Here is a 22,537-nt window from a genome sequence, read left to right as displayed (position 1 = left end):
ACATATTTTTACAAAGGAAAACAGAAAAATATGTTTTTTTTTTTATATTAGGACCAAAATAAAAAGCTTAAAGGGACAAAAATGAGTTTACGCTAGGCCCATGTGAGAGATTCAGTTTGGAGTATGATTTAAATTTACTTCTCAAGAATGTCGAATGGTTTGAGAAAGTGTTTTTGTTTTTTTTTTCTAAATCTGTGGAAAAATATGTGTAACATAAAATTTATCATTCTAATAATTTTTTAAAAGAATTATTTTATTTTAACTTTATTTATTATTATTATCATTATTATTTTCCAGTTTGATCAGAGACAGACAGAGAGAGGGGAAGTGAGAAAGCAAGCCACCAGGTCCAAGACTTGAACCGTGGTTGGCCATGTGGGAGTCCAGCGCCTTTAACCACCATGCCACTTGCCGGCCCCATCATTCTAATAATTTTTAAGGATAAATTTCTTTTGAATTTAAGAGTATAAATTTCTATGTCACTATTCTTTTATTTATTTTAAAAACATTTTTTTCACTACTATTTTATACTCAGGCCTACATTACTATTCTTTTTTTGGGATAAATATATATACATATATAACATAAAATTTTAAATTTTAATACTTTTTAAGTGTATAATTCCATGGTATTCAATACATTTACCCTGTTATACATCAATCTCACTATAAATCTCCAGAACTTTTCATCCTCCCATACTGAAACTCAGTGCCCACTAAATAACAGCCACCCATACTTCCTTCTTCTCAGTCCCAAGTAACCACTATTTCACTTTCTGTCTCTATGATTTGCTTATTCTAGGTACCTCATAAGAATGGACTTCAACAGTACTTATTCTTGTGTGTCTGCCTTATTTCACTTAGCATAATGTATCCAGGGATCATTTGTATTGTAGCATGTATGAGAATTTCATCCCTTTTCAGACTGTTAACATCTTCTTGAATGTATCACACTTTGCTTATCCATTCATCTGTTGATGGATGATGGGTTACATCTATTTTTTAGCTACTGTGAACACAGGCATACAAATCTCTCTTGAAGAGCCTGCTTTCAATTATTTTGGGCATACATCCAGAAGTGGAATTGCTGGATCAGATGGTGATTCTAAGTTATATGAGAGCTGCATTTTGATCTGGATTCAGTTTAGCTCCCACCACTAGCAGATGTGTAATCTGGAGGCATTATGAATGACGTAAAAGGCTACCTGTCTCCGTCCAGGTTCTGGTTTCACTTCTGTCTAGTTGTTACTTAACCTCCCTGTGCCTCAGTGGACACATATATAACATAGGAGAATAAATGATTTATCTCAAAAGATTCTTATAGGATTAGCTATTACCATCCATTTCTTTGTTACATCTAAAATAATGACTTAAGAATGGCTTCAGGGGTGGGTGAGCCCTCCCCCCCCATACTATATGTAAAGCTTTTTGTACTAGTGTGTTTGTACATTTTTCTAAAGAGCTGTAGAGGCTTATTTCTTGCCTATCTTTAAAAATCTCAATTTTTATTATTATTTTTAATTTGCTATAGGGCATGTGTGCTCACCAAAGAGACAGAGAGAGAAAGTGAGAAAGCAAACCTCGAGGTCCAAGGCTCAGACTGTGGCCTGCCATGTGGGAGTCTAATGCTTTAACTACTATGCCACCTGCAGGCCCTTTTCTTCCCTTTCTTAATCAGAATCTCAAGGAAACCCTGATCTATGAAAGTTACACTATGTTACAAGAAATTAATGGCATAGAATTTAACACCAAATCTTACAGATATGAGCTTCATCAAACATGCTTATTAAATATCTAGCTCTCCTGGTTAGATTCCAGCTATGGAAATCTCCTTAGAGAAATCCCCTTTTTGTTTCCAACTACTAAATTTTGCTACAAATGACTGAAAGAAATTATTTTAGTCCTCATTCTATATATAAATGCAGAGTAAGATATTTAATACCAAAATATTCAAATAATATATTTAGTATCAAATTATGTGTGTAAAATAACACCAAAATTGTGTGTATGTAAAAATTACTTTGACCTAAATTTGACTTTGGATAACTACTTCTTGGGACTTAACTTAATAAAGCAGTACATGGATTAATGTAATATTCCCATTTTCTTTTTTAAAAATTAATTATTTTTTATTCTTTTAGAGATTTTTGCTATAGAGTGCGTGGACCTGCTGGAGAGACACACAGAGAGAGAGAGAGACAGAAAGCGAGAAATAACCCCTCAGAGCGGATGCCCATGCTACAATCCCTTCTCCTCCATTCTTCTCTAGGGATTTTGGGAAGACCCGGTATGAGTTTCATGTCTCTGGGTCTGGGACTCGAACTGCTGTCAGCCATGTGGGAGTACAGTTACATAACCATTACATTATCTCCTGCCCCCAATATTCCCATTTTTGTACTCCTGTTTGCTTACTATTCCATTTTCTAAGTCATATAAATCCATCTAAGGGGCCACAGAGGAGAACCAAAGTGAGAAAGTACAGTGATGGTAAGGAATGCCCATGGAGGCTGCAGCAAAGCAACTTTATCTCTTCAAAGAATAGAATTCTGATGAAAACCTTTTCCTCCTAATTAGCAAAGGGCCTTTGTGGAAGTTCTCCATTGATGTGGTATGGCCGAAACTTCCTTAATAATAATTATTCCTCAGATTTGCATACCACTTTTAACATTTCAAAGAGCTTGTACAGGCTTTATCACAGCATCAGTTTGGGCTTCCCTGGCTCCCCCAGGGGCCTGCAGGTGTGCACTGCCAGGCCTCCTACTAATGGGACAGCTTGGAAACGTGCTGTGTTGGCACACAAGGTCCTAACCAATACCAGAGTGGCAGCTCAGACCTTGTGGCAGAAACTCTTACCCACAGACCCTATATCCTTCTCTTGGACAAGATTAGTGCAGCATAACTTGCTTGCAGTAATCCTCAATTATTCCAAAAGAGAGCACTTCACATCCTGAAACTATCCTGAATCAATTCATCCAATATTTATTCAACACATATTTCTCAGCTGTCTATTAAAGGCCAGGTGTTACTCTAGTGCTAGCATGCTGTAGCTAACCAAATAAAATCTTTGCCTCTAGAGAGTTTACATTCTGATTGGGGAAAAAGACAATAACAAATAAACACATTCCCTTTTTTTTCTTTTTTTTTTTTTGGAGAAGTTTTTGCTATAGGGCTCGTGTGCTTGACAGAAAGACAGAGAGAGAGAGAGAGATAGAAAGCCAGAAATCACCCCCCCCCAGGGGGATGGCCACGCCGCAATCCCTTCTCCTTTTCCATTCTCCTCTCCGGATCCTGGGCACGCACGCACACGTGTCCAGCGTGAGTTTAAGTCACTGGGTCTGGGATGCGAACCATGGTCGACTACATGGGAGTCCAGCGACACAGCCATTACGCTAACTGCTGGTCTCCACAAATAAACACATTCCTACAGAGTGCACTAACTGACGCAAAGTGTCATGGCATATTGAAGGGGGTTGATATGGGGAGAGTGGTGGAAAGTGTGATTTCAGAAAGAACTTGTGAGCCTAACTCTGTATAGTCTTTTAGTTTACTGTAAGGAATGGGGGTGGGGTGGGGAAGGCAGTGTGCAAGCATCCTCCAGTGGGGTGTGGTAATGTAGCGATCCTTTTTCCTTTAATTCTCCATCCCATCAGGAATTTTGCCCTGTACACACATAAGCCTGGTATTTATTTATTTACTTTTTTGGAGAGGTTTTTGCTATCGGGCGCGTGTGCTCGGCAGAAAGACAGAGAGAGACATAGAGACAGAAAGCGAGAACTCACCTCCCAGGGAGATGGCCACCTCGCAATCCCTTCTCCTCCATTCTCCTCTCGGGATCTTGGGCACGCACGCACACGCACCTGGTGTGAGTTTTAAGCCACAGGGTCTGGGACGCGAACCGCAGTCGACTACGTGGGAGTCCAGCGACATAGCCATTACGCTAACTGCTGGTCCCGCGCCTGGTATATTTTTCAGGCCAATATTCAGACAACTATTGGCCACAGAAGATCTGATTTTCCATGCACAGGGCTTAACTACTGTACTATAGACTGGTCCAGGTATTGGCCTTTTACCTACAGTAAGATGAGAAGCTTCTGAGGATTTTAATAGGAACCCCTGGCTGCCGTGTTGACAACAGATTCAAGAAGGCCTGGCCTGGGCCAGCTCTGTAGCCTAGTGCTAAAGGGAGCTGGATCACACTATGGCTCACACACAGTTTGAGTCCCAGCCCTGGCAGCCTGAAGAACACCAGGCGAGCATACAATGAGCACTCTGAATCCCTAAGAAATAGAGAAATGAGCAGGGAATGTGGAGACCATGCCTGGTAGTGGGGTCCTTTCTCCCTCTGTCTCTCTCTCTCTGTCTAGAAAATACATGTACCTTCTGGGGGGAAAATAAAGCCTGGGCTGGAGTGAAGACAAATGTGATCCTTCCTTCAAGTTGCTCTTGCAGTCAAAAGCCACTTTGCTCTAGGAAATGACTGATTTGATTTTCTTATAACTATCGATTAGTTTCACTGTTTCTAGAACTTCATAGAGAAGATAAATGGGGAATGCTGAGGAAGTGAGGGGAGGATTGAGTATGTAAGATCAGAATGTGGAGAAAGGTGGATGAACATTCACCAGGGAGAAGAGACACATTTTATTGTAGCCTCTTTTGTTGGTTAGCGGCTTGCGTGACGTTTCATGCTGTAAAACTCTGCTAACTGCAGTGGTTTAGGCTGTATTATGTATCAAGGCCTGGAGGTTCTGCGATGATTGGGAATGAGACCTGCTGGATGCCCCCCCCCCTTTTTTTTTTGAGAGGTTTTTGCTACAGGGCACGTGCGCTCGCCAGAAAGAAGGACAGAGACAGAAAGACAGAAAGTGAGAAATCATCCCCCCCAGGTGGCAATCCCTTCTCCTCCATTCTCCTCAGGATCTTGGGCAAGCACACATATGTACCCGGCATGAGTTTAAGGCACCGGGTATGGAACTCTAACCGCGGTCGACTACATGGAAGTTCAGCGACATAGCCATTATGCTAACTGCTGGTCCCTCCTCTGCTCTTCTTAAACAGGCACTTCGGGATTAGGACAACTGAAGACCTTCTGCCCAGACTTCAACCTCCTGTTCCCCAGATCTGGCCAGGACAAGCCAATTACCAGTCATTTATATCTGAGTTTTGAGCGGCGTCTCTCAGGGATTAGTACAACTGGAGATCTTTTGCCCAGACTTCACCTTCCTGTCCCCCAGATTAGGGCACCCTATTTATTCTCTGTCTCTATTTTTAATCTCTTTTTAAGTTTTTAAACTTCTTAGCTCTCTGAGGCTCTGTTATCTTGCTAATTCTTACCTTTCCTCCTGCCCCCGTAAGACAAGCCGATCACCAGCCATCTATATTTGAGTTCTGAGTAGCCCCTTTCATGCGGACTGCTAGCTTGCCACGTGGTTTTCATTTTTTGCTTTAAATTTTTTTCCCTTTTTAAAATTGTTTTTGTCTCTCTCCCCCCTCTCACTTTTTTTTTTGGTCTTCCTTTTCTTTTTACCTTTCTCACTTTTCTGCTCAGCCTCTACACACTGAGTTTCTCGACAGGTCTAGGTGCACAGTAGCCAAACACCTGAATACTTTTTTTTTCTTTCTTTTTTTTGGAGAGGTTTTTGCTGTAGGGCGCATGCGCTCACCAGAAAGACAGAGAAAGAGAGAAAGACAGAAAGCAAGAAATCACCCCCCAGGGGGGATGGCCACACCGCAATCCCTTCTCCTCCTTTCTCCTCTAGGGATCTTGGGCATGAACGCACACATGCCCTGTGTGAGTTTAAGCCACAGGGTCCAGGACTCAAACCGCGTTCGACAACATGGGAGTCCAGCGACATAGCCATTGTGCTAACTGCAGGTCTCATACCTGAACACTTTTAAGGTCAGATTAATCCTCAATTTCCATGAAATCTGCTGCACAAAGGGAGAAAACGTTACTGCTTAGAGCTTGCAGATTGCCTCCTCTGATATGCCTCTGAATGCTCAGATTTAACTTCAAAAACCAGGAAAAAGCATATAATCAATCAGATGACCAGAAATCACTGCAGAGGTACAAATATGAGAAACCAAGAAACGATCTCTTCCCTAAGGGAAAAGAATAACTCCACATCCTCCACAGACAATACAAGGGAACTTGTGGAAATGTCAGATAAAGAATTTAAAATATTCATAGTGACAAAGCTAACAGAATTCCAAGGGAAGAGAGACAACACACCCCAGAAAATGCAAGAGAAAAGAGACAATGAGTTCCAGGAGGTGAGGAAGTTCTTGTATGAGCTGAAAGAGGAAATACACTCCATAAAAAAAGAATTGAATGGAATTTTTAGAGACGAAGGTTGTAATACAGGAAACCAAAACCTCCCTTGAAAGTACTAAAAACAGATTAGATGGTGCAGAAGGTTGAATCTCAAATGTAGAAGACAGAACCTCTGAGCTAGAAAAATTCACCAAAAAGACTGAGAAAAATAACTTAAAAAAATGAGAATAATATATGAGAAATACAAAAAACATCTATATAATTGGTATCCCAGAAAGTGAAGAAACTAATAAGGGCACTGATAACCTATTCCAAGAAATACTTGAAGAAAACTTCCCAAACCTAGAGAGGTGCTCAAATATCCAGACCCAAGAAATACAAAGGACCTCCCCCTCATAGAATCAACCCAAGAAGATCTTCTCTAAGGTACATTATAGCCAGACTGACATTGACCAAAACCATAGACAGAGACAAGATACTAAAATTGCCAAGAGAGAAACGTCAAGTTGATTTCAAAGGATATCCCGTCAGGCTAATGTTGGACCTCTCATCAGAAACCATGCAAGCAATGAAAGAATGGGAAAATACATTCAAAGTGTTGAATGAAAAACAATTTCAACCAAGAATACTATATCCAGTAAGATTATCCTTTATATGGAGGGGAAAAAAAAAAAAGACAAAAACATTCTTATATAAACAAAAACCTGAAAGAATTTACCAACACCAGAACAGCTCTCCAAGAAATGCTGAAGGGAGTGCTGCACCAGGAAAAATAAAGTCAAACACACAGAAATAAGTGTACAAAAAACAGCAAAGAAAACAGCCAGCCTAATGGTAGGGACAAGTCCAGGGTTGAATGTTAACTTCCAGAGTTTAAATAGAAAGTGTTACCAGGGTAACACTGCAAATTCAATAGAAGGGAGATTAATTACATGGGACTAACTGGTGAAATAGAATTTTATGACTTTTGACTAAAACATTACTGATTTTCTCTATGCTTTGTTTTCCAGATTTAAGGATTTTTGTCGTCTCTTGAACTATTGATAGTTTCATCTAACTACTGCTTGAACTGAATCTTAACCTTTTTCCTGGCTTTCAGTCTTTTTTTTTTTATGTTTTTTTTTTTTTTGAAAGGTTTTTGCTATAGGGTGTGTGCGCTCGCCAGACAGACAGAGACAGAGAGATAGAAAGCAAGAAATCACCCCCCAGGGGGGATGGCCATGCTGCAATCCCTTCTCCATTCTCCTCTCAGGATCTTGGGCACGCACGCACACACACATGGCGTGAGTTTTAAGCTACTGTGTCCGGGACGCGAACTGCGGTTGACTACGTGGGAGTCGAGCGACATAGCCATTATGCTAACTGCTGGTCCCTCCTGGTTTTAAGTCTTAAGCAAATTTTTTTAAACATTTTTCGATTTTGATCTATTAAAACTAGAACTGTTTTTTCTTGAAATTAAAAAATGAATTAAAAATACCTATTTAATGACTGCAGTAAGCTATATAGCCTTGGCTAGGTGCTATTTTATAGTATGTTCACTTTACTCATTGAGGTTTACTCCTAAGGTCAGATATGTTCATGGATATGTATATATCAGCTGTGCTTGCTATAGAAAGTTTTTAGATTAATTAAGCTCTTTATTGAATCGATAAAATGTGGGGGAAAAAAAGGCATGTAAAACAACTGTAGATACCAGAGACAACATGGGAGGAGGGTGGGAAATGGCAAAGGGTGAGAGGTAGGGAATCAAGGGGGAAGGGAAAGGAAGCCAAAAAACTCCACAATACCCCCAAAACAGGCACTTCGGCAGAGGTCTGATTTACAACTGCTGTCTGTGGTGCTGGGTGAAGAGGTCTCTCTTGTACTTTGCCTTTCAGCACCTTGCCTATATTTGAATTCTCTTTCCTTCACGATGCGCTATTTTCCAGTAAACTGAAGAGTACATTGTTAATCCAGTTGACTATGCTACCTTTTACGCTATTCGTTATACTTTATCCTCACCCCACAAAAGACCAACATACTCTATATTAAGCAGTTTACACTTGTTTTAACTTTGCAATGTTGATTTAACCTCTTTCCCCTTGAATTCTTCCATAATTTTGCCACACAGAATGATTTTCATACATGTCTTCATTTCGGTTCACATTCCATCTATTTTATGTAATTGGAATCATAACTGCAAACATTTTGCTTTCTTATTTTACTTATGATAGAGATTTCATTTTAATCACTAGGAAAGAACATTTGTCAGTTGCCAAGCAACCAATTTCATTTCAAAAGTCTGAACAAAACTTGATTGCCTATAGTGATTAACATTGGATGGAAAGACAATGGACATAACATTTAATCTCTAAATAACCTAGTATGATATGTTTTAAAAGATGTGATATCACTTATGTTAAGTGTAATAATTTTTTAGTACATTCAAGCCCTAAGTAATATCACCTTTATCAAAAACAAGTTACTGGATATACAGTAGATACAAATCCCTGTCCCAAGTACAAACTATAAAACAGAAAAGATAAAAGCATTAGCGTTGCACTTGTTTCTTCAACAGGATGAACTAAATTGGCAAAGTATCCTCATCATAGAAGGATTTTCATAACCCTAACAACAACATGTGGCACTCTTATCACGGGAGGAAAACAAGGATAAAACTCTTACAGTTTAATCTGTTAGTAAATAATAGTGAGTAATAGATTTTTTCAATAAGCAGTGGGTATTGTGGTTGCCAGTATCCATTTCTGGTCCCACAAAGCAGTATTTAAAAAGAGAAGCCTGCAATTTTCTTAGAAAAACACTTAAACATCTTTCCAAGTAAATGTGAAGTAAAATGTGCCGGTAAGCCTTTGGAAGGGTCTGAAGGCCATGATTTAAAATATTGTTTGGGGGTCAGCCAGCGGCCTGGTACTCACATGAGCTGGATCTCGCACCGCTGACTGCCATGTGGCTGACTATGATTTGAGTCCCGGACTGTGGCTTGAGAAACACATTGGACACAAGTGTGTGGTACCCAAATCCCCAAAAGGAAGGAGAGATGGAGGAGAAAGGATTGCAGCAGGACCATGTGCCATGGGGAGGGGTGCTTTCTCCAATCCCCCTCTGTCTGTGTACCTCCTGTGAGTGCACGCACCCTCTGACAAATTAGAATCTGGTCATAATAAAAGTGGATTTGACTGCTGAGAAAAGTATTCGGTGTTTTCTGATAACAGCACTGTCAACTCCTCTCCCAGGTTCAGTCTCATTAGGTACAGGACCATGCCAGCATTGTGACCTTAGGTCACATATAGTATTTCAGCATGTAGTAAGCTAGTCAGTGTAAGGTTTGAGGGGCCAGGACTTTTGGAAGGGGATGGCTCAAGGTCAGTGCTTCTCCACTTTAGGAGGGTAAAATGAATACCTTATGGCTAAAGTAAAGTGGTCAGGAGAGAATCCCACAGGTGAGTAAGGAAGAGGCAAAGGATGGTTGCGGTGTAGCTATAGTCGTGACGGTAGTGGTGGCATTATTAGGGAGAGGAGAAAAGTGAAAACCTATTGGAATAGAGGTATACCCGGGATGACTGCATGGCAGGCATATACATATACACATACACATACATATACACATATACACACATACACACGTACGGTACCAACGACAGAATCACTCCCAATAACTACCACGTAAATTCTCAGAAGTGTGAAGCGCCTTCATCCGTACCTTAAGGAAGCGCTACGGTCTGGCCCCGGTTTGTTCTCCAGAGGTGCACGTGCTGGAGGCTCAGGCTCCACCTCGAGGGAATTGCAGTAGCTGGCCCTAGCGGGTGGTGTTGGGATTGGCCAGTCCCAACCCTCCAGACTAGTTTAATAGGGTCGCGCGAGAGGCGGTGCGTTCTCGCTCTTGCAGGAATGGGTGAGTTCCCGCGAGAGTGCGTTCCGGAGGATGGCTGCGCTCGCTCGGGGTGTGCTTTCTTCGCTCGCGCCACCTGCTGACCTTCCTGCTTCTGTGAGCTGGTCCCCTGCTTTTGGTCTTGCCAGCCACAGAATCGTGGGCCCCGCAGACCTCCGTTCTTCATTCTTCACCCGGTCTCGGGTATGTCTCTGTAGCAACATAGTGCTGGTCTAATGCAGGAGGGTTCCGAACTGAGTAACCTACCACAGACTTCCTTGTGTTTAAAAACGGTGTTGAGTCAGCAATACGGAAGGAAATGCTTCTGTTCACTTACCTTTTCCAGGGCAGCTTGAACAACTGATTCGCTTTCTGTATCCAGGGCAGATGTAGCCTCATCCAAGATGAGAATCTTGGGGTTTCGAACTAACGCTCGAGCAATGGCAATTCTTTGTTTTTGTCCGCCACTCATTTGAGCTCCTTTTTCTCCTACTAAGGTATTAAATTTCTATTGAAAAATAGGAAGAAAGGCAGCCTTATCGAATGATTAGAACTGGAAATGTCATACACCGTCAGTGCATCTTAATACTAGGTTAATCACTAATTCAGCCTGGTTGTTTATGACTTTTAATTTGTTCATTTAAAAAACAGCCAGAAAAGGGCCAGCAGGTGGCGTGGTGGATGGAGGCACTGGATTCCCACATGGCTGATTGCGGTTTGAGTCCTGGACCTGGCGACTTGCTTTCTCGGGTTCCCTTCCTCCCTCTGTCTCTCTCTGGTCAAATTGGAAAATGATATTAATAACAAATGGAATTAAATAAATAATTCTTTTTAAAAAGCCAAAAAAAAAATGAAAATAAACGAGTTAGTGAGGAGAGGGCATAAGTAAAATTTGGCTTGGACTAGAAGAAATTAGAATACATGACAATCAATGAGTTTTAGAGAAATTAGCATTTTGAACTAATTTTCAGATCTCTGTAGACATTTTTAGAATGTTTTGAAATTTTTAAGGAAAAACCACAATAAGACAAAAACATATTTAAGCATTTTCTAACTGGATAGTCCAAAAAAATTATTCTAAGAACAAACTTCCATGCCTGGTGTGTGTGTGTCGCATGCGTGTGCATGCATGCCCCAAATCCTGATGGGGTGGAGAAATGGAGGAGAAAGGACTGCAATGTGAGGACACCCCATTGTGGGGTTTGCGTTTCAGGCTGACGCGGGCATACTCGATGCAGCTCTGTATGGCTGCGGTCCTGGCCAGCTGGAAGGCTGGGGTGGGTGGGTCACAGTATGGCACAGCCCTGTTCAGGGTGCCTGTCTCTCTGTCTCTTTCCCATGAAAGAAGGAAATAACCTAAACAAGAAGAATCTGTACATTCAGCTGCTGATGAACATTTAGTTGTTTCTAAGATTTGACTATTAGAAATATGTATGTTTTCCTATTAATATTAATGTTCAGGATATTTTGTTGGTCATATTTTCATTTTTTGGGGGGGATAAATACCTAGGAATAGAATGCTGAGCCATAAAGATATGTTTAACATTTTCATAACTGTCAAATTGTTTCTAAAATGGTTTTACTGATTTTATAAGAATGCATGAGAGATCTAACTGCTTACATCACTACCAAAAATCACATTTGTTTGTCGTTTTAATTTAGGCCATTCTAATGGATGTAAAAAGATATTTTATTGTGATCTTATTTTGGACTTGTTTGCGAACTAATAATGTTAAATATTTCTCATGTACATCCTGCTCATTTGATTCTCCTTTTGTGAAATATCTCTTAAGTTTTTATTATTTTTAATTTTATTTTATGACTTATTGCTGAGTCGTAACAGTTCTTTATATATTCTGAACTCATGCCCTTATCAAATATGTATGATGTTATGAATATTTTCTTGTACTCAATGCCTTGCCATTTCATTTCCTAAATTGTGTCTTTTAAAAAGTAGGTTTTAATTTTGATGAAGTTTATTTGACCACATTTTAATAGTATATGCCTTTTTGCCTAAGAAATCTTTGCCTACTATAGGTTACAAAGATTTTCTCTTAAGTTTGCAGTTTTGAAATTTAAGCTTTATTATTTTAGTCTAAGATCTATGGCAAATACATTTTTGTGTGTGGTATAATATAAAAGTAACATTTTTTTTTTCACATATGGATATCCAGTTCTAGCACCATTTGTTTAAAGAGCTTTCTTTCCATCATTGAATTCCACTGACCTTGGCAAAAATCAGTTGGCCAGATTTGAGTAAGTTTATTTCAGAACTCCCACTTTTACTATACTGATCTATATACTCCCATCATTTTGCCACTACCACTGTCTTTTTTTTTTTATTTTGAGAGGTTTTTCCTATAGGGCACGTGCACTCGCCAGACAGACAGAAAGAGACAGAGAGACAGAAAGCGAGAAATCACCCCCCAGGGGGGATGGCCATGCCGCAGACCCTTCTCCTCCATACTCTTCTCAGGATCTTGGGCACACACGCACACGCGCCCGGTGGGAGTTTTAAGCCACTAGGTCTGGGACGCTAACCGCGGTCGACCACGTGGGATTCCAGCAACATAGCCATTACACTAACTGCTGGTCCCACTACCATTGTCTTAATTACTGTCTTAAAGTTAGATATTTAGGTCCAAGCTGGTCCGTAGCCTAGTGGTTAAGGGAGTTGGATCCCACATAGTTCACCACAGTTTAAATACTGGCCTGACAGCTTGAAAAACACTCCAGCAGCGTGTGTATGCATGTCCAAAATACCAGTTGGATGGAGAAATGGAGAAGGGATTGCAGCATAACCACGCTCCATGGGGGGTAGGGATGTTTTCTCCCTTTCTGTCTCTCAGGTGAGCACAAACACACTCTGGTAATTAAAAAAAAATAAGATATTTAGGTTCTCCAGTGTTGATCTTTAAAATTTTCAGCTCTTCTTGGTCCTTTAAATTTCCAAATAAATTTTAGAATCAGTATGTCAATTTCAACTCATAAAAAGGCTGGTAGGATTTTGATTGGTAAAGCATCTGACTTATAAAACTTGGGGAATATATATCTTTACAAATATTAAGACTCTAAATCAATGAATAAGATACCCCCTATTTATTTAGATCTTCATTTCACTCAGCAGTGTCTTATAGTTATTACTAGAAGAATTGCCAATCTTTTATTAAATTTATTCTAAACATTTTATTTTTGGATGCTATTGTGAATGCCACTTTTAATTTTAATTTCATTTGTAACTATTGCTCCTATTTAGAGATTCATTTGATTCTTAAAATAGTTACAGGGTCATTAAAGTTATGTTTTTTTCTGGAGTGAGTGTTGGTAATTTGTCTTTAAGGGAATTGATCCTCATCTAAATCAAGTTTATAGGCATAGCATTGTTCAGAGTATTCCCTTATTGAGCTGTTAATGTGTTTAGGATCAATGCTCACATACCTTCTTCCTTGATATTGGTCATCTCTCTCTCTTTCTCTCTCTCTCTTTGTTTCTCTCATCATCAGACTTGTTAGAGTTAGGCTGATCTTATTGATGTTTTTACCAAGGAACCAGCTTTTGGTTTTGATGATTGTCTCTGATAATTCTTGGTTTTAGGTTTCACGGAGTTCTACTCTAATCTCCCTTTATTCCCCTCTTCCTGTTTGCTTCAGATTAATTTTGCTGTTCTTTAGTTTCTCAGAGTGGACATATTTTGCGAATCTTTTTTCTTTTCTAAGATATAAACATTTAATACTATAAGTTTTTCTCAAAGAGATGCCTTAACTATATTCTACAAATATTGGTGAATTTCATTTTCATTTTTTTTTAGTTCAAAGGAGTTTTTAATTTTCCTTGAGACTTCCTCCTTGAACCATAGGTTATTTAGAACTGTGTTATTTTGTTTTCAAATATTTATTTGCCAGATATATTTCTGTTACTGATTTCTAGTTTAATTCGATTATAATCTGAGAATAACATTTTATAAATTTGCTATTCTTTGAAATTGCTAAGGTTTTGTTTTGCTTGTACTTTTAATGGCCCAGAATGTTTTTTTATCATAAGGAAGATTTCATGTTCACTGGAGAAGAATGCATTCTGTTGTTAGGTGGAATATTCTATAAATGTCGTTTAGATCTAGTTGGGTGATAATATTGTTGAGGTCATTGTCATCCTTACTGATATTCTGTCTATTTGCTCTATTAAGTACTGTCATCTTGGACTAAAATTAAGGATTTAACTAAAATTATGGATTTATCTCTTTCTCTGTTTACATATATCAGTTTTGCCTCATGTATTTTTTAACATTTCAAAATGTTTTTGGTTTTAATTAATTTACATTCATTCACTGAGCATTGTCACAGAATATAAAATGTGATTTCCCATCCAGAATATACTGCGTAGTGGCTTAATCATACATGTTATCGTTAATAATTTTCCATTTCTAGTTTCACATATATATATATATACACATGTGTGTATATATGTATGTATATTTTCCCCCTATTTCTCACCCTCTGCCGTTTCCCACCCTCCTCCCACCCTATGTCAGTTTTCCACCTCATGTATTTTGAAGCTTTTAAGTGAATGAATATTTAGGATTATGTGTTCTTGCCTACTGGTCATATTTTCCTGTTTTTTGCATGTATAATTTTTATAAATTATCATTGTCACAGAATATAAAATGTGATTTCCCATCCAGAATATACTGCGTAGTGGCTTAATCATACATGTTATCGTTAATAATTTTCCATTTCTAGTTTCACATATATATATATATACACATGTGTGTATATATGTATGTATATTTTCCCCCTATTTCTCACCCTCTGCCGTTTCCCACCCTCCTCCCACCCTATGTCAGTTTTCCACCTCATGTATTTTGAAGCTTTTAAGTGAATGAATATTTAGGATTATGTGTTCTTGCCTACTGGTCATATTTTCCTGTTTTTTGCATGTATAATTTTTATAAATTATATATTCAATACTGTATATGATATATTGGAAAGACTTAAATTCTGTTTTCTTCTGGAAAAGAAAAAGTTTGTTTTTGTTGTAGTGGGAGTTCAAATACTGACTGATCATCTTGAACTTGTGCAATTTGGTTTTGTGTTTTGTTGGAGTGAATCTGTAAAAAGCCTCTTAACTTGGCAGGACCCAACCTCCAAATTTTGTCTCCTCCAGGGAACTTGATTTCAGACTTTGTCAGGGCAGGTCCAGAGTTGGTCTTATTCTGAGGTGTGGCTTTTTGGGTGTCTTTGTTACATACTTGAGGTGTTAGAAAGGTGCTGCACTTTCAATATCCCCAGGACTATTTGACTTCTGGCATTTCTTTCTGCTCTCAGCTTTGTAGCTGCTGCTCTCTGACAACCCTTGGGTGGTCTCATCTCCATATAGGGCTTTCAGAGGGATTCCTACATGGATTTCTGCCCCCACTTCAACACCACAGCTCTCTTATTGACTCTCCAATTGCTGGAGCTGCCCTAAAATTTGATCTCTGTCTTTCAGCTCAGTAGGGCTGCCACATTCTGTCTGGGTTCCATTTTACAAAGATGAGGTCAGACATGTTCACAGGCGGGACCTGGCAAGTGGAAGAGTTCCCTTGTGTGGTGGCTGAGGTCACTTGGAAGGCCTGGGTTTGGTTCCTTGCCCAACTTGTACAGGCTGGGTATTCTGGCATGCTCCTGAAGTCCTACCTAACTAGGCTGGAGGATCATGATGGGGCAAGGCCCTGTCAACAGTATACTCTCTGTGTCTTCTCACCCTCTCTCAGTCTCATTAAAAAAAAAAAAAAATTATGTTCCGAGGCAGAAAGCTGCAAAGTCATAAAGTTTCTTTATGACATTCCCTTCTTTCAGTAATTACAGTCTTTTATTAATTTTTTGAGTAGTAGTAGTTTTTTTAAAGAACGATATTTGCTGTAAGAGACAGAGAGGGACAGAGACACTGAAAGCGAGAAACCATTCTCTAGGGGATGACCATGCCACAATCCCCTCTTTGTTATTCTCCCCTCAGGATCTTGGGTATGCATGCATACGTTCCTGGCATGAGTTTTAAGTCTCTGAGTTCAGAACTCGAACTGTGGCCGACTATGTGAAAGTCCAGCGACATAGCCATTATGCCATCTTCTGGTCCCCTAGAGTGATTTTTTGCTATAGGGCATGTGTGTTTGCCAGAGACACAGAGAGAGACTGAGAGAGAGAGAAAGAGAGAGAGAGTGAGAAATCAACACTCCAAAGAGATGGCCATGATGCAGTCTCTTCTCCTCCGTTCTCCTCTCAGGATTTTGGGCACGCATGCACATGTACCTTGTGAGGGTTTCTAGCCACCAGTCTGGGACTCGAACCACGGTCATCCATGTGGGAAGTTAGGACCACAACCACCATGCCACCTGCTGGCCTCAGTCACAGTCTTTTGTGATCTCTTGTCCAGTGCCTGGAAGCAATTGTCCTAAGTCTCATACGTTTTACCCAATTTTATAGTTGTTTACAAGTGAGGACTAGTCAATATCAGCTAATCTTAATATCTAAATTTAAATATATGTAACTATTGGGGCTTGCTGGTGGGTGGTTAAGGGCGCTGGACTCCCACATGGTTGACCACGGTTCAAGTCCCAAACCTGATGGCTTGCTTTCTCACTTTCTCCCTCTCTCTTTCTTTCTCAACCTCTCTCTCCTTCTGTCTCTCTCTGGCCAAATTAAAATAAATAAATAAGTAAAGTTAAATGTAATAATTCTTTAAAAAATATATATGTGTGTATATTTTTGAGTGAGCTTTTCCCAATTTTTTGCATATCTGAATTAATCATTCCTGGAACTTTTATTTATTGTTATGCTTACTGTTATATTTCCCTGATTAACCTTGGCTGTGGAATTTAGTTTTCATCCTGATGACATCTTTAATTTGTTCTTTGGGTTATATCTTTAAGATTTACCATTAGATTTACAGCAAGGGTCATCTTTGTGCAGTAGTGGCCTTTTAGTAAAAGCAAGTAGTAACCTATAGGGTATGATTTAAGAGGCCTCAGAATGTTCCATAATTCTAAGTGGGAAACTGAAGGACACTGTTGTTTTGAAAAAAGGAAATTACCAAAAGGGGCCAAGTTAAATGAAAGGAAGTTGGTGTTTCCTCACACGATAGGCAAAGAATCTCCTTAAGTCCTTAATGATCTTGTTGGGCTAAATACTGTCCTAATTACAACTCTTAATAATAGGGGTGGGAGATAATCACTGGCGTAACAAAAAGTTTTATTAAACAAAAACAAAACATGTGGATGCACAGTGATGAAATGTGACATTCTGCAAGTCTGCCCCACATGGGGAGGTTCTGGGTTCATGTCTAGAGGTCGTCCTGAGTATTTTGGGTATGTTTGTGCTCAGGATCTGGGGCTGGCTGAAGAGGGGGTGGATCATGTCATGGAGACCCTTCCGGAGGTGCCTGTCTCTGTGTCTTTCATTCTTTATCTCTCTTTCTCTTGCTCACGGAAAAAGGAAATGGAATTATGAATGAAAACCAAAAACAAAAACCAAGAATAATAAAATTATTATGACTCATGGAGTTTGTGAAATATATGAATTAAAATTAACTTTCTGTTATTGTGACTGAGATGATTGGATTTTATGTCTTTTAATTTAAAATCTCACTTTTTCATATTTAACTGTGTGCTCCTCACAACAATTTCAGGTGGTACTGATGAACTAGCACTGCAGGAAATGTAAATATAGGGTTGTATTTGTATAGCTCTTTATCAATTTTAAATACCCAATAAATTCGATATATCTTATTACCAAGAATTTTAGTTTATTATATCTCTTTCCAGGTATGTTTTTTTTTCATTTTTTTAGCCAGTATTAGCTTCATATACTTCTAAAGATTATTATAATTTCCTTTTTCTTTATCATTGAACTGATTCAGTTTGTGTGTGTGATATTCCCATATTTAGCCACAAGATGGCCTCACAAATCAACATTTTGAAAGCATAATTTCTCAGCTTGGGCTGATGATTTTGTCTTATCTTTTTTTGTTCATTATAATTTAACATTTGCTTTTTTTCTTTACCATTTACAGTGAAAGCCAATAAGAACTAAATATTACACTTTAAATTGGTCTTTTAATGATGATTTTTTTTTTTTGGTTGTTACCATGCCTTGGACAATCCAAAAATTAATTACACTCCCATTCTGCTGTTGATGTTTTTGTTTCATGGTTGTACTTTGGAATATTGCATGCTGTAGCTCTAAATTAAGGTCATAGTGTACTTACATTAGGAAACTCCATTATAAAATCATAAGCATTTGCTTCCTTTGCTGCTTTTTCAATCTCTTCATCAGTCACTCCATCTCGTCCATACTTAATATTGTTACTGATGGTGGTCCCGAACAAAATAGGCTCCTGGCTGACCACTCCAATTTGTTCCCGATAATGTCGCACATTGAAAGCCCTGATGTCAGTCTCATCCACTGTAATCTGTCAATCCAGAGAATGAACCATATTGTGATGCCTTTTCCTATATTGGCTTTAGAATTTTCTTTCTTTTTTTTGAGAGGTTTCTGCTACAAGGCGTGTACACTCGCTGGAAAGACCGGGAGAGACAGAAAGCAAGAAATCATCCCCCTTGAAGGGGGAACGCCATGCCATAATCCCTCTCCTCCATTCTCCTCTCGCTGCATGCACGTGTGCACAGTGTGAGTTTAAGCTGCCAGGTCTGGGAGTCGAACTGTAGTCAACTACGTGGGAGTCCAGTGATGTAACCATTATGCCATCTGCTAGTCCTGGCTTTAGAGCTTTCTTAAAAGTCTAAAATGTGAGTTGAGACGTAGTATATTTCAGGAATCAAAGCCAACTGTATTTAGATAAGATATTTATAACATGTAAAGTCAAGCTCCATCTTATGATGGTTCAACTTAATAGTTTTTAAACTTTATGATGATGTGCAAACAATACTAATTCGATAGAAATTGTTTTCCAAATTTTGAGTTTTGGTTGCAACATGCAGTAGGATATTCTGTTGTGATGCTAGCAGTGGCAGAGAACTGTAGTCCCTAGTCTGCCATGCCATCACACGGGTAAACAACTGATACCACAGTTTATTAAATATGTTCTTCAGGGTTCAGCAGCAGGGGGCATAGTAATTGAAGTGCTTGGCTCCGACACGGCCCACTACAGTTCCAGTCTTGAACCTTGTGCGGCTAGCTTTCTCATTTTCCCTTTCTCTCTCTGTCACTCTCTGGTCAAATTAAAGTAAATGAATAAATAAAATAAAGCAATTCTTTAAAAAATATTTTCTGGACAAGGTATTTTCAATTTACAATGAGTTGATTGGGACTCATCCTTGTTGTAAGTTGTGGAGCATCTTTATTTTGCCAATAGACTTTTTCTGGTAGATGGGAACCAACAAAATTTCAAAAAATTTTTTGGCTTAAAATCTTGCCAAACCACCTGAATACTTTTATTGTAATATACACAAATTATAGATAAATACTCAGACTGGTCTCGTTGTGAAGTGGGTTAAATCCTGTACATAGGGAGCTGGTTTCTACAAGGCTGACCACAGGTTGAGTCTTGGCCCTGCTGGCTTGAAAACAAGCTGGGTATGTTTTATGCATGCCCCCAATCCTGATGGGATAGAGAAATAGAGGCAAGGTTTCTGTGGTGTAACCATGTCCCCTTAGGGAGTATTTCTTTCTGTCTTTGGCAAGTGTACACGCACTCCGGCAATTAAAAAAAAATGTCCAAGGTGCCACAAATGTTCTTATGTAGACACATGCAACAAATTTCAGACTTATCAATTTTTAAGACAGGGTCTCACTATGTTTCTATCTTACTGCCTTGAACCTGGGCTTCCTATTTAGCCTTTCCTGCCAAGAAGCAGCACCAAGGATTGTGTCCTACCATGGCTGGGCTCAGTTCTGTTATTTTAAGATTTAAATGATGTTTTAATTTCTTCTGGGGAACAGCCATCTTTACTTCTCTTTGATATCTTACTGACACATAACAAAGCATTTTCTGTTCATTGCTATAAATAATAGTAAATGAACTGTCTTTCCTGTAGACGGTGTCATTACCTGTTATCCCAATGTATTCCAGTGACAGAAATGAGTTTGGTAATTATAACTCTGACTATATTAGGAATTATGCACTTGTGAATGTCACAGTCTCATTCTCTATACTATTTACAAATGTGAGAAAGCTAAGTGCAACATTATAGACGATGGAATAAAAGAGGGAAGATGTTTTCTTTTTTTTTTTAAATGCTTTTTTAAAAAATAATAATTTATTCATCGTCATTATTATTATTTAATTTGCTGCAGGACACATGTGCTGACCAGAGACAGACAGAGAGACAGATAAAGAGAGGAAAGTTGAGAAAGCAAGCTACCAGGTCCAGGAGGCTTGTGGGATTCTGTGGTAGTCAGCCATGTGGAAGTCTGGGGCTTCAACCACCATGCCACCTGCTGGCCCAGGGAAGATGTTTTCTACACACATTATTTCTTATGGAATGTTTTGACAAACTTCAAAATTCTCGTTAAGTTCTAGATACTACAAATTGCTATTATTTTTCTCCACAGCATTCATTCCCTTCTAACAGACTATATAGTTTACTTATGTTATTTATTGTCTATTTTTACTTGTTAGCCTGCAAATTCAACAAGGGCAGAGGTTTTTGTCTGTGTTGTTTATCGAGGTGTTCCCAGAATCTAGAACACTGCCTGACACAAAATAGGTACTAAATAAATATTTGTCAAATGAATGAATATACATGATAGGAAACAATACAGTTTCTCTTTTAGCTCCACTATTAACAATTAAAAGTTGAGCCAGCCTCATGGCACAGCAGTGAAGGTGCTGTGCAGAAGTCAGATCCCATGTGACTGATCGAGGATCAAATTCCTGTCTTGGAGACCACATAACACACACACACACGTGGATCCTCATGGGGTATAGAATTGGATTATGCCATGACCAGGCCTTGTTGGGGAGTTCTTGGTCTCTCTCTTGTGTGTGTGCACACACCTGGCAAAAATAATTTAAAGTTGAGACCATCCATGGTGGTGATGCAATGTTACGTGGTCCTTGGGCCACATAAGAAAGTCCCGAGTCCTATCCTGAGGTCTCCCTGTACATGTTAGGTGAAGTTCATATGTTCATGATTGGGGCCACTGAAGTTGGGGATGGATTCAGCATGAAGATCCTGTTAGCGGTGTTCCTATCTTTGTCCCTCTGCCTCTTTCTTGTGTGGAAGAAGTAAACAAAAAGAAAAGTTGACATAGTTGTCAGCTCTTTGTAATAGGTGGCATTTCCAAGTCCCATCATGGAATATTCATTGTTTTCTTAGCTGTACTTACAGAGCCATCATTGGGATCATACAACCTCTGCAGAAGCTGAATTGTTGTACTCTTCCCACTGCCGTTTGGGCCAACCAAGGCTACTGTCTCTCCAGACTTAATTTTGAGATTCAGACCTTTAAGAATCTATTGGAATGTGTGGAGAGAAAGTAACAAAAATAAAATAAGCTAGAATATAATGGACATATTTTCAGAAATGTAATGTATGCTTATGAACAGAAAATGAATTATTCTGTGAAGCTTAAAAACTAATATACATCTTGTTATGCTTGTTTTACATACATGTGTAATAATAACCTACATAATTCTGGAAAATAATAGTAAAAGAATCTCTCATAGTTTCTCTACATAATAAGAATACATAAATTAAGAGTACTCATAGAATATTAACAAACTACAGAAAACTGTATTTTCAACTAAAGCACCAGATATGAATTTTGTGATTACCAAGTTAGTGAAAGTTTTAGCTTTTAATTTATAACAATTAAATAAAATCTTGCCAGATATCTTTTTTTTTTTTTTTTTTGGAGAGATTTTCACTGTAGGGCGTGTGCGCTCGCCAGACAGACAGAGACATAGAGACAGAAAGCGAGAAATCACCCCCCAGGGGGGATGGTCACGCCGCAATCCCCTCTCCTCCATTCTCCTCTCGGGATCTTGGGTACGCACGCACACGCGCCCGTTACCAGATATCTTTTGTGAGCAATTTAAGGAAGCTCTTCCTTCGATAATACTGAGGATCATTGCAACGTATATTGTAAAGTAAAACAACTGGCCAGGCTCCTTAGTGACTTCCAGGGATGAGTTTTCACCGTAAGAAGACTTCTTCTCCAGTGGTGGCCCTGGGGACCTTGGGGGCCTTGTCAACAGGGAGGAAACATTTAAAAATTTTTCTTAATGACTAAGGATTGCTACCAGCATTTAGTGTCCCAGCGATCTACTTTGTGAGAGAAGCCTCACAATAATGACCCTCCCGGGAACCAGCAGTTAGTGTAATGGCTGTCGCTGGACTCCCACGTAGTCGACCACTGTTCGCGTCCCGGACATGGTGTCTTAAAACTCATGCTGGGCGCGTGTG

The 22,537-nt window shown here is 39.2% G+C and overlaps 1 protein-coding gene across 1 annotated transcript in view; it reads right to left on the bottom strand.

Moving 5' to 3' along the window:
• The window catches only part of ABCB5 (ATP binding cassette subfamily B member 5), a 170,276-nt gene that overhangs the window by 100,284 nt on the left and 47,455 nt on the right, over positions 1 to 22,537 (bottom strand). The window contains 3 exon segments of the mRNA XM_027774185.1: positions 10,476 to 10,646; positions 18,377 to 18,580; positions 21,460 to 21,585. Of these exon segments, the coding sequence (XP_027629986.1) occupies positions 10,476 to 10,646; positions 18,377 to 18,580; positions 21,460 to 21,585 (501 nt within the window).

This window comes from Tupaia chinensis, unplaced genomic scaffold (assembly GCF_000334495.1).
Source record: "Tupaia chinensis unplaced genomic scaffold, TupChi_1.0 Scaffold000410_1, whole genome shotgun sequence".
Taxonomy (NCBI): Eukaryota; Metazoa; Chordata; class Mammalia; order Scandentia; family Tupaiidae; genus Tupaia; species Tupaia belangeri.
The sequence above is the reverse complement of the archived record's forward strand: the minus strand, read 5'-3'. Positions and strand labels throughout refer to the sequence as shown.